General features: G+C 32.0%; 1 protein-coding gene across 1 annotated transcript in view; it reads right to left on the bottom strand.

Annotated features, from left to right (window-relative positions):
* Ptpmeg2 (Protein tyrosine phosphatase Meg2) overlaps positions 1-14,143 on the bottom strand; it is a 188,520-nt gene that overhangs the window by 146,772 nt on the left and 27,605 nt on the right. Inside the window, exon 3 of the mRNA XM_075365180.1 lies at positions 3,194-3,283. Within this exon, the coding sequence (XP_075221295.1) occupies positions 3,194-3,283 (90 nt within the window). The remainder of the gene's footprint in view (positions 1-3,193; positions 3,284-14,143) is intronic.

The following is a 14,143-nucleotide window of genomic DNA, read 5'->3' as shown; positions in this document are numbered from 1 at the left end:
CTTGATTAGAAATATCCTCATAAAGACATTTAACTACGTTAATAAGATTAGGATTCACTTGATTCCTCTTAAGAGCCTCATAATGCATACTGTCATATGCCATTGCTCTATCAACAAATGAATGCATTTCTTGGCCACCAACAACTTAATGAAAAAACGATATAGCAAGGAAGAAAAGATAAATCGTCAGTCTATAATGGCTTTGTTCCTCAGCTGAGCACTGAACCTGCATTAAGAAGAACAAAGAAGGGAAGTGAAAGAAAATGAAATTATGTAATTATTACAGAAAAATTAATAAGTCTAGATGGGCTAAAATGAGTGTTTCCATTGTTGTGCACAAAAAGCATGATAAGACAGTAATTGGATTTGAGTCAGTGAAAGAATTATTATTCTTGAAAAAAGCAAACCAGAAGGAACTTGTGTTTGGAAGGGTGTACACTTACAATGATAACTTAAGAATTCATTTTTTAAGGAAACCAGAAGTAAGGAGCCTCATACCGTTTGTAGTTTTTAGAACTGAGCAGTGTAAAAATTAAATGGCTGTACATTTTGATAATTAAGGGAAGACTTGGTCATTAAAATGGGAAGAGCTTGGCTAATAAGTATGAACAATTTTCAAGCAGATCTGAAATATTTTTTACCTTCAAAGTTTCCAGAATGATGCTATGGTCTTTTTGTATAAGGGTCAATCCATTTAAAGTGTTTCAAAAAAAACATAAGCTGGTTACTTGACTAATTCAAAATAAAATTAAAACTTACCCAACTGTTTTCTACATGTTTCAGGACCTTAAAACATTTTTAACATTTTTTATTTAAGCAGTTTACCCGTGTCAGCCATTTTTGTTATGGTACGCACACCTATTTTTGTGATTGTAAGGGTTTACAAAAAAAATCATAACTAGAAAACTATTGAGCCTGAAAGGATGAAACAAAAAGCAATTTAATCATATTTTCTCAAGGCAAACATTTGGTACAGTGGTTTATTTACCTCTCTCTTCTTTCTATGAGAAAATTACCAATAAAGTTGAACATGAAAAACTGTGAAATTTCACTTTTGGTCATTTTTTTTCAAGAGGCAGGGATGCTATACACAGTTTGAATTATTTTTTATATGTAGGTATATATTAGTAGTTTTACCATAAATAATATTAATGGTGATATACTGACCCCTACTACTTTTTTTTTAATTCAAATTTTAGCTTTAAATAACTCTGATGGGGCTGGTGATAAAAATCTCAAATTTGCACAACTTGCAATGTTTTTGTAAATGTAAAAAAGTTTCTTATGTATTGTATAAATAAAAAGTTATAACCTCTCAAAGATCATGAAAAACCTGTTAAAAGCGATACCATTTTGATTTAATGAGATGCTGGAGATGCTAAAAGAAGGTGATATCAAAGGTATTTATACAACATTAAAGAATGTTTTCATGCAGACAAGAGAAGCTGTGGGTATTTAGGAGACATAAGTATTGAGAAAAGGTCCATACTGGTAGGATGACAGAAAAAAATGGTTGCATGTAAAAATGGTTAATCACTAATAATAGTGAGAACAGGAAGGAAGGCATATGCAATGCAAGGATATGTCAGTAAAAAAGAAGTAGCAATGATTAAAAGCAAGTTCTGGGAAAGGAAATTCAATGAAATAAGTATGGTGATAGGAGGAATGAGAACAAGAGATGTCTGGAAAACATTAATCTGCTTAAAAAGTGGTAAGAGAAAAGTTCATATTATAAATGAAATATGTATGGTACAACAGTGGATTTACTGATAAATATCGTTCCAGGTAATAAAGATTTAAGTTATGCTGCAGAGGTAAGAAGAATCCATAGTTTGAAGAAATAATAATGGAAGAGATTGAGAGAATTCAAATGAAACTGAAAAAAAATAAAGGATCAAGTATTAAATTCCAAAAATCAAGCATTGTTGATAGAACTGCTCATCTATGTACATGCCTGTATTTTAGAATAAATAAAAATCATTTTGGATACAAAATAAATAAAAAATGGTTTAACTGTATAAAGAAAAGAGAATAAACCAACATTTTCCAAAAGAATAAAATTGACTAAAAATCTGTGCTAAAACTAAAAAATAACTTAATTTCTTTTAGATGGTAACTCAAAAATTGGCAATAAACTAAGAACAAACAACTACTAACAATTTACTAATCCTTGAATTCACATTGATTGAGACAAAATTTAAAGAAAATAATAAAATAATAAAATAAGAAAATAATCTTAATAAAAATAAGTATAGGAATAAAGATACAATATTATGAGACTGTTGCTGATTGGGCTAAGAATCCCTGGAATGCAGGAATATACTGTATATTAGTTTTTTTCTGTATTTTGATAAAAACAAGAAAAATAATGCAGAGAGATGACACAGAGACTGCTAATGGTGGGTCTCTAATGATAACAGTATAATTAAAATTATGTTCAAATCAACAACGCAGGCAATGTACTTTTTTTCATTTACCAAGTCTTCTATTTAAATTATCTTACAATGGAACTTCTACTAAAAATTAAAAATGAATCATCAAAATCAGTCAGATTAGAGTAAAGCTTAAATACAGGGTAAAGTTAAATAAAACAGGGAACAAACTTATATGTCAAATTGAAAAACCTTATTTATTATTAAATTATATATATATTATATATTATCCTTTTAAGAAATAACATCTGTTACTATATCAATGGCTCATCATCAATGTACATACAGCAATATGATTTATTCATAAACCAGATTCTTTCTGTATCATAGTGTTTCCATTATTTTATTTTGTGTTCTAGTCTTAATAAAATATAATAGTTTGAAAAATCACCATTCGACCTTACTATTTAGTAAAAGTTAAACAATACTTGCCTTTAACTTTAAGGAGTATCCCAATTTTAGAGCATAATGTAGAAAAATAGCGTACCTTACATAAAAACAAATACAGTAGTTATATTTAATATCACTACACTACATGTTTTATTAATAACATTATATAAAAATTAATATTTTTTTAGATCCAGCTTTCTATTCATCTGAGTACAGGTTAAATAGCTTGTGCTGTGTACACATAACTCAATAATTATTTCTGAATTGGCTATTTTATTTAACGTATGTATATTTGGTAAACAGGACAATACACAAACACACAATGAAATCAAATTTCCTAGAACCAAAAAGCAATAAATAAAATTACTCACCTGTAAAGTTGTCTGATGAGAAGAGAGTTGTGGTGAATGTACACGGGCAGTGAAAACAGCTATAGCAGCACCAGTAGAATCCCTTGTCGGCTATAAAGCAGTGCATTATATGTTATTTCACATAAAAAAATGCATACATTAATTTAAAAATAAGTCTATTATATTTTATTTCTAAACAGTAGTTTCAATTATTAGGGAGGTGTACATTAGTTAGACAAGTCACACAGGTATTAGACAGGAAACAGAACAACAGACAGGAAGTACAACAATGGCCTATTATAACAACTGTACTCATGCTTTAAGCACTTAAGTAAAAACAACTGAAATCTCTTATGAATGTAAACTTGTTTATTTTTAAAATTAACAGAAAAATTCTACAAAAGCAGTATTGTTTATCTTTTAATATTCCAAAAATGTTCCGGAGAAGAATACATTTATGATTTTTAAATCCTACCATACTGAAAGTAGGCTGAAATGTAAAAAAATAAACACAAAAATTCACTGGAGTATTCAAAATCTATTTCATAGATACTATAAATGTATGAAAATGTGAATAAACAGTATACATATCTTAGACAAATTATACGAGGGTAGTTTTTTTTTCAACCTCTGATGGGCTATAAAAAAAGACACAGTGACATAACAAAATGATTTTATTACTAAAAATTTAGTAGCATCTAACTTATTTTTCTACATAATCACCAAAACTTCTGAGGCATTTATAATATTGTGACACCAGTTTTCTTATGTCCTCTTCAAAGAAGTTTGCAGCTATTGAGGTAAGATATGTCTTGAAAGCCTCTTGAAGTTCTTTGTTGGTGCCGAAGTGTTGTCCGCCCAAACATGCCTACAATTCTCGAAAGAGGTGAAGATTGCTAGGTGCTACGTCTGGATTATATGGTGGATGGTTGAAAACTTCCTACTTGAATTGTTTGAAAAGTCTTGCAACACATTGGCAGAGTGCAGTTGTGCACTGTCATGGTTCAAAATCACACCAGACAAGAGCATGCCTCTTCATTTGTTCTGGATCGCTCTGCAAAGGCGATGTAAAAATCCACAATAAACTTCCTTTGTTATTGTTGTCCTCTGCTCCGTTAAGTCCATCAAAAACACACTTTTATGGTCCCAAAAAACTGTAGCCATTGTTTTCCTGTGTTCAGTGTCTCTTTGAACTTTTTGACTTTTTAGAGAAGTGTGGAGCCACTGTTTAAACTGTTCTCTGGTTTTTGGATTGTCATGCTGGATCCAAGTCTCATTGCCAGTAACAATAGACTCTTCCCCCTCATTATTATAATGTATGGGTACCATTAAGGCTGATGCCATTTGCTGCATTTTCTGATTGTCACTCAACATTTTTAGGATCCAACATACACACAGTTTCCAGTATCCTAGGTCTTTAGTCACAATTGTGTGTAGAGAAAATCTTGAAATTTCTGGGGTTTCTGCAGAAAGTCACTATCATAAACCTTTGTTTATCGTAGAAATCATCAACACGCTCAACCAGGTGTAGAGTAGTGACAGACTTGTGTCCTTGCCCAGCTTCGTCATGGATGTCTGTTCACCCTTCTTTTAACGTCCTACATCATTCCCATACACTACCATCACTCATTAAGTTTTCACCATATACCAGACTCATTCTGCGATAGATTTCAGCAGCACTTCTTTCTGCTTGCAGATAACGTATCATTTCACAGTTCACACTTGGCAGGAGCATCATGGGGGGGGCCATGTTCTACTGCCATAGCTCAGCTCAGACTGAAGCAATGGAGCCGGCAATGGTAGAGGTTGTGGGGAGGGAGGTGCAATCATATGATGCGTAAACTTGGCTCCCACCTATCTCTTGTCTACAATGCACAGTCGGGGGTTGATAAAAAAACAGCCATCGTATTTAAATGCTTTATAATTTATACTGGCAACCAAAAAGAAGAAGAGGGATTTTTTTTGTTCAGGAAAAATGAAAAAATACCCGATCAATCACTACTAAATTTTTACCCATGTTTCTTAGCATCTGCAAAGGTTTTTGGATATAATTCATCTCAAAAAAAATTATATGTATATTATATATGTAGTAGTAGAGGTTTGCCGGTTGAAGCAAAAACTTTAATGAATTGAATTAATGAACTGTGAATAAGGTTTGAACTAAATGATTCGAATCAATCAAATGAATACTATTATATGATAATAGAATTAAAGTAAAGTAATCTGTATTTATACTATTATATAGAGATGAAGAGGGTTTTTGTTTGTTTGGGATAAACAAAAAACTACCCGATCTTTCGCAATTAAATTTTTGTCCATGTTTCTTGGCATAACTGAGAAGGTTTTTGGGTATATTTCACCTCAAAAAATCTCTAATGTAGTAGTGGAGATTTGCCAGTTGAGGAACAAACTTTAATGAAATGTGAACAATGAATGTCTACCACTGTGTGAGCTGGGTTTAAACTGATTAATTATGAACATCGAAAAACCAATTTCTAGATTTTTTGACTTTCATTCCGATTTTCAAAGGTTAAAATTGATTTCTGAATTTTTTCTGAAACCCTGTTATATTTTTATTTTCTTCAATAACAAGCAAAGAAATCAACCTGATTTTTGATGAGTGTAATCTTTACATCAAATAAACAAATTATTAGATTTTTTAAATTCGACCTAGAAAGATGATGAAAAAAGGTAAAAAGTTTTTGAACAATGATTGCAAATTATCCCAATCCTGACTGTAGTAAACGAGATATTCAGTAGATTTGGGCTTGCAGATATTCTTCAGATAAATATTTAAAAACTACTTTTGGGTTATTTTAATTCAAACTTTTTTAAGGAGTGCTAAGGTATGTGGCTCAACCACCACAGCCACTGCCACTATTACTGTATGGGTAATTGGATGCACCTGCCTTCGCTTACTTGACTAATAAACATAAAATAAAAAGATTGACCGCTATAGGAAGTGCAAGTAACCATATAGCAAGGGCGAATCTGGGACGGGGAGCTAATTCCTTAATAATATGAGTAAAAGTTATTTATTTAATAATAGTAATAAAATGAGAAATATCTAAAAAAAATTAAAAAATCTGAAAAAATTAATGAACAATTTTATATTAATCAGTTTAAATAATCTAGTTCATCCTAATGAACATAATAATTAATTAATGATCTGCAAAATAAACTCTTTATTATTAATTGACAGAACTGAAACTTCACCTTTTTCGAAAACAATATAATAATATTAATAATTTATAATTATAACTGTAATACTAACTTATAACTATAACATTATAACATTATATGTATGATAACATTATATGTATGTAAATTATAATTTTATATATATATATATATATATATATATATATATATATAAAATTATAATTATATAAATTATAAGTTTAATGAGGCTGTAAACTAGTAAAATCCCTGTTTGAAAGATGAACTCTATGAGTTATAAAATGTCTATAGTTTTTCTGTTTGCTGTAAAACACAACAAAAAGGTGTTAAACTTAAAGAAAGCCCCATCACTCAATAGTTTATAATACATGCATATTTTTGTAAAAATGTATATATTTGTGTGAAATGGGTACAATAATGAAGATGTTGGTACAACTGGAACTGGAGTCCAGAGGATTGTATATTGCCTGCACATTTGAGTATTGCCAGTCTGTGTCGATTGCAATTGTATTTTGTTTCATTAAAATGGGGTTTTGTTGAAGAACATGTGTTCATGATGGAAATTTATTTAGAGATGAAATCTCATTTGTTTGTCAGTGAAAGTTCATAGAGAAATTTGAAAAGGTTAGTTAAAAAAAATTTGTGAAACAGGTTCAGTGTTAGACCAGAAATGTGCCTGACACATCTAATAACATATATATATATATAATAATATGATAATATATTTTGTTTGTGGACTTATGTGCGTGGTACTTGCCGACTGTGTTTCTATATTTCAGAAAATATATTTCAGCAAATCTCAGAACCCTTTGAAATTAAGACGGGAGTGAGACAAGGGGATGGACTCTCCCCCCTGCTATTTAACATCACATTGGACAAAGTGATGAAAGAGTGGGAAAATACATTCAAACAACAAAAATACTGGAAACCGATTTCATTGATTTTTGCAAAATTAAATTTAAGTAACCCTTACCTGGCATTTGCAGATGATTTGGCAATCCTTGCGGAAGACGAACGGACTGCGATAAAACAAATAGAAACACTCAAGGAATATGCAGAAAAAGTGGGAATACAAATTTCGTTTGAAAAAAACAGTGTTCATCTGCTCCAGAATAGAAATCCCAAATTTAAACACAAAATATGGAGTAATAAATAAAGTCCCTCACTTTAAGTACCTTGGAGAATTTATTACGCTGAACAGCTCTGAGAAACCAAGTCAATTGGACCGTCTGCAGAAGGTCAAGAAAGCTCTAGGTTTAGTGCAAAATTTCTACAGCAAGAAATCCCTCTCGCGCCAAACGAAAATCCGACATTACAACACAGTTATTAAACCCACAGCATTATATGCCAGTGAAACATTGACCTGAAATAGGAAAACCAAAATAGAAGAAATAAAGAAACATGAGAGGAAGATTATAAGGAAAATATTGAGACAAGACAAACTGAAGAAGGATACACATTATAACCGAACAAAATTGTTGAAACATACTCTAATATTGAAAGTGACAAAAGGAAAAGACAAATGAAATTCTTTGGACACCTTTACAGGCTGCCAAAAAACCGACTGACCAAAAGAATAATCGCATTCTTAACATCATTAAAAGTTGCAATCCCCTGGCTCACAGAAACAAGAAGATATTTAGAACATGCCAGAATTACGCTGGAGGGGATCATAGACAGAAACACATACAGAAATAAAATAGATAAACGGAAGTTAAACCAGAAGTGCCGAAGTCTAAACAACATTGTCCAAAATGGTCTGAAGAACGGTAGAAGGCCTTTTCTGAAAGAATGAAAGAATTTTGGAGGGAAAAGAAGAATGCCAAGCGAAAGAAATATGAATCATGAATGCTTAACGTCTTCCACTGGGAAGTTCTCATAATAATATGATATATTATATTATATATACAATATTATGTTCTGTATGACCTGTGTTGTTAAAACACAGGTCATACAGAACATTAAAGCGGCAGTTACAAGATGTCCTCATAAATCTTTGAGAAGACTAAAGCTAGGAAAAGAACACTTCACTAGGTTCAGCCCACATTGCAGTGAGGAGAACGCTGATTACGCTAAAAGGGTTCACTGCTATAATGGTTCGAGAACTTTATTAGAGGCAACAATGGCATTTCAGATTAACTGTTTTTCACAGATGAAGCACAGTTTCACCTTGGTGATTATGTTAATAGTCAGAACTACTGGACACAGGTACTGAAAACCCTCACATTTTCTTTGAATCTCCCATGTGCAGTTTCAAGGCGATGAATAACGGGACCCTTGTTTTTTTTTAAAAACTGTGCATGCTTTCATCTACCAAGAATTATCCAATGTTCATAGCCTTATTGCAAGAGGATGGGGGTGACGTGTGATGGCTGGTTGCAACAGGACAGCACCACTTGCCATACAGGTCACTATACTATCAAGATGCTACAGGATTGTTTTCAATGGAAGAATCATATCTAAAGGATTGTGGCCACCAAGGTTACCTCTTCTGACTAGTCCAGACTTCTATCTACGGAGTTACTTAAAAGAAATTGTTTATAGGAGCAATCCACACACCCTGCAGGAATTGAAGACAAACATTACCAATGCCATCCAGGAAATAGACAGGATACAGTAAACAAGAGGATCATGGTCAAATGTGTTGACAAGTGCATAGAAATGGATGGACATCATTTTCAACACCTTCTGTAAATTATTATGCAAGTGTTTGCCAATAAGCAATTACATATAGACCAAACTAAGTGATGGGGCCTCTTTTAAGTTGAACACCTGTATAAGTAAGTACCTCTACTTCTGAACATGGATTACAATGTGAATTTATAAATTAAATGATAACAAAATGCAATACTGTGACAGGAATACATATAATGGAAAATATACTTCTTTACTTACAAACATTAATTCTATCACAATATATACAAAAAAAAAAAAATAGGCATTGATCTATAAGGTAACAGGCCCAGCTCACCCTGGCTAGGGCTCAGTGAATCAATCCCACAGTACCTTAAAATTTAAATGATTAAAAAAAACAAGACAGTAGTAGCAGGAGCAGAATTAATACTAAAAATGGAGATATATGATGATAGGCAGAGAAAACTGGAAAAGATTCTGTGCCTCTATAATAACTACTGGTAGAAAGAATTTGAATAAATACAAGAATAAAGAATTGAATTAAGATTTGACTGGAACGAGTGTGAACAATATTTTTTATGTGTAACCTACAGTTTATTGCATCGTTAATCATAGTTACATTTTGCTCAATAATACTTTCCACTGCCTTGTCTACTGACTTTTTTAAACCATATAAAAATTAAATTTTCTGAGTAAAAACCCTTAACAAGATATAACAAATTACATACACTACACACCAAAAATTAAAATTGTGTACATCTATGAATAATTCATATGGCTTAAAAATCATTAAAAGTTCATATCTAGGATAGTGAATGATATCAGCTGACCAGAAAATAAGTGTGATGAACAATACTGAATATCTAATTGCTACTCAAATCTGATAAAAATTTACGACTGAAAAATTGCATTAGAATGAAAATTATTTTTTTATGGGAAATTTTTTACAAATTGCCAAAAGGAGATCTCAAAACATATCTTTCAGAAGCAAAGTATTCCATGGCTGATGGTCATGGTTTAAATAAAACAATAATTATCCCGCAGTTGATCAATTTCCTATTACGCTAAGACTTAGGTAGTATACGTGATAATAAAATATTTTTTTAAGGAATTAAAAGTAGTGATGATACTTATAAAAACAAAATGATCTCAGTGGCACAATGGTAACATCTCAGCCTTTCATCTGGAGGTCCCAGTCAGGCATGGCATTTTTTTATTCACTAAAAAATTTCCATTTCATATTTCAATGCACAAGCTTCAAACTTATTTGGTGAATTAATCATAAAAAAAACCTTAAATCATTACTGTGGATAAGTTACTTCTCAACAGAATCAATAAATTAAAGTGGATTTATGCAAAAGTCAAATAATCTTAACGGATTTACTTAATTTTCAGGAACAATAAATCACACATTTTTCTAAGAGATACCATCCTAAGTATTCAAATGATAAAGAAACATAAAGAAGAAAATACATGGGCAGTAGAACTTATTTGGCTTTTCCACCATTACTACATACTTATGTTCACACCATTATTTATATTTCAACAATTCAGTGCAAAATATGAGGTGAAAAAGATTTTGTAGAATATTAATAATTCTTTATAATAATTTATATGCCTATAAATTACAATTATAAAGGCAATTAGAATAAATGGAAAGAGAAGTTAAACAGAGAAGTTAACTGTTTTAGTGTGAAGCATCATTTTTATTCCTGTTCTTTAAAATTATACTTGTTTTTATATTTACAAATGCACAAAAAAGTCATTTATTCCTTAAAAAAATAATTAATTTTTTAAAAACATATCATAGAAATAAACTATTAGATACACATAATTAATTTTAGAGTAGATCTAATTATTATTCATAGAAATCTAGTTCAACACATAAAAAATGAAAAAAAAAATTCAGTACTGGGTGAAATATGCTCAAACAAAAATAATTTAATTCAAAATAATTATAATGCAGCAATTACAGATTTGCATAATGTGCAAGATAATAAGTACAAAAAAGGTTGAGAACACTGATGTTAATGAACTAGGTCAGATTAATAAAAAAAAAAAATTAGCAGTTTTTTAAAGTAGAATAATTACTGAGGTTATCATTCCTATTGAAAACCAGTTTAATACAGTAGCCTCAGATATGCAAATTTTTTTACTTTTCGTAGGAGAAAAGTACATATACTTTTTCCGATATAAAAGTTATAATTATGATAGTAGTTATTATCTAATATAAACTATTTTTTCATAATCTGCAACCATTAATGATAAAAAAAAACTTCCTTACTTAAACATGTGACCTTGAGTTTAGTCATTATTTATTTGCATAATTTACAATATGACTTCATCTACAGAACAGTTACATAAGCAAGAGATTTCAGTATGAGATCTAATCTGCTGCAATCAATTTTATGTGAAAAAAATAAAATATTTGCAAAAATGTTTGATACCAATAATTTAACACTATATAACCATCATTTACTTATCTTAAATTAAAAAAAAAAATAAAATCATTGCTGGTAAAATTATAAAGAAACTGAGCCATGATTCTCAACATTATAGGCAAAAAGTACTTTTATTTTCAGTTACTTACACGAATAATTAATTAGTGAAAATAAACAATCAGTAATATTGTTCAATTACAAAATTCTTTTTTTTGAATTCCCTCCCTTTTTACATTAATATTTATTACTCCAGCTTCATTAGTCCTTTACTTCTCTTAACAGGAATGAGTTATAATACATCACTATTTGTTTACTATAACTTACATGGTACAAATAATTTAAAGTGTACAATCCTACAACACATCAACACATGTTTTCTAAATAAAGGCCGTTTTCAATTTGCCACCATTAGGTGCGGTGGAAATTGATGACACTAGTGTAGCATGTTTATTTATATCAATAATCACTTGTTTGCAACAATAGGTTAACATTATTTGTGTTGGTTACTATGTATAGTCTAGCTGAAATGAGTGCTACAATAAATAATGGTTCGGTGAGTTGTAAAGTGCGATTAGTACTTCGTTATCTATTGGTGAAAAACAAAACTGCTGCTGATATTCACAGCAAAATTGTCAATATTTATGGACCGAGTATTATGTGCGAAGGTAAAGTTTGTCAGTGGTATTGTTTGTTTCGAGGAGGAAGAATGAATGTTCATGACGAAGAACGTAGTGGTCACCTGACTGTCCTTACAGATGAATTGACTGAAAATGTGAATGCAAAAATCCTTCAAAACAGAAGGCTTACTGTTTCTCAATTACTGACTGAATTTCCTTTTGCTTTATCATCTGTCAAAAAAACTGGATTATAGAAAGTTGTGATCTAGATAGTACCAAAAATGTTGACAAAAAACACAAAGAAAAACGTCTTGCTGCAGCTCAAACATTTTTGAGAAGCTACGAAAATGAAGGATTGACGGATGGAAACAACTGATTCATGATTTATGGAAACAACTTGTGACCAGTGATATCTTATTCAAATGCTGAGAGAAAGCAGCAATCAATGCAATGGCAGCATTCATCATCCCTGAAGCCCAAAACATTTAAGTGAGAAAGTTTAATAAAAAACCTTATACTGGAGGGATAAAGCTGACACTGAAGGAATATTGCTGACTGAATTTCTTGAATGTGGGAGAACTGTTAATGCTAATATGTACTGTGAAACGCTTAGAAAACTTACATGTTCAATTCAAAACAAAAGACATGGGAAGCTAACCGACAGGATTTTGTTTCACCACAATAATGCACGACCTCACACACCAAACAAAACTACTGAACAACTGCAACAATTTCGCTGGGAAATCTTCAAACATCCACTTTACAGTTCGAATCTTGCACTGGTGATTATTACCTTTTTCTCCATTAAAAACAATGGCTTGCATAGCAGAAGTTTGAAGATGATGAAGAATTGCAAAACAGAGTAATTAATTGGTTTAAATCACGGGCAGCAGAATTCTTTATTAATAGTAATGAAGCTGGTAAGCCGATATAAAAAATGTATTGCAGTGAATGGCAAATATGCAGAAAAATAGTATATGAGGTGTGATCAAAAAATATGGTAAATGAATTTTTATAGCGGCAACTGCCGACGCTACATCCATATGCTGTAATTTGTCCAATAGCGTGATCAACTGAGACAGGCAGGGACAAGTTGTAACACGTTCGAGCTTGCCAGTCAGCTGCCAGAGCCGCTAGAGTGAGGTTGTGTTTATCGTGTCTGTCGCGCAACATGGATTTTGAACAACGCATTAACATTAAGTTTTGTTTTAAGTTGCAAAAGAGTGCCAAAGAAGCTCACAAAATGTTAGAATCGGTGTACGGCGATAATGTGATAACTTTGAAGACTGTATACAAGTGGTACGACCGATTTAAAAACGGAAATGAGTCTGTTGAAGACGAGCAGCGTGCGGGACGTCCAGTAATCTCAAAAACAGTTGAAAATGTGAAAAAAGTGGAAACAATGGTGCGTTCAGGCGAATGACTATTCAAGAGCTATCGGAAGACCTTAACATCTCGTACGGATCCGTTCAAAGCATTTTAACTAATGAATTGCAAATGAGACGAGTGAGGGCAAAATTTGTTCCCAGACTTTTGAGTAATGAACAGAAGGAAAATCGTGTGTCAATTTGCACAGAGTTGAAGGGTCATCTTCATGCAGATCCGGACTTCATGGCCAAAATTGTAACTGGAGATGAAATTTAGGTCTATGGCTATGACCCTGAGACCAAAATGCAGAGTTCCCAATGGAAAACCAGTTCATCTCCTCGCCCAAAATCCAACATCAAGGTCATGCTCGTTGTTTTTTTGATAGTGAGGGCATAGTGCGATTAGAGTTCGTTCCAAGGGGAACAACTGTAAGCTCTGAATTTTATAAGGGTGTACTGCAACATTTGCGAAACGTCGTACAAAGAAAGCGACCAGAAAAATGGACCAATGGCTTCCTTCTTCACCACAAACAACGCGCCGTGTCACACCTCGCTTCTCATTCATGAGTTTTTGGCCGAAAAAAGTGTTCCTGTCTGTCCAAACATCCGCCATACTCACCGGATTTAGCATCATGCGACTTTTGGCTCTTCCCAAAAATTAAAACTGTGCTTAAAGGAAAACGTTTTGACACCAATGCTGACTTTGAGAGGGCCACGACCGAGCAGCTGAAA

The sequence above is a fragment of the Lycorma delicatula genome, chromosome 1 (assembly GCF_047948215.1).
Source record: "Lycorma delicatula isolate Av1 chromosome 1, ASM4794821v1, whole genome shotgun sequence".
Lineage (NCBI taxonomy): Eukaryota > Metazoa > Arthropoda > Insecta > Hemiptera > Fulgoridae > Lycorma > Lycorma delicatula.
The sequence above is the reverse complement of the archived record's forward strand: the minus strand, read 5'-3'. Positions and strand labels throughout refer to the sequence as shown.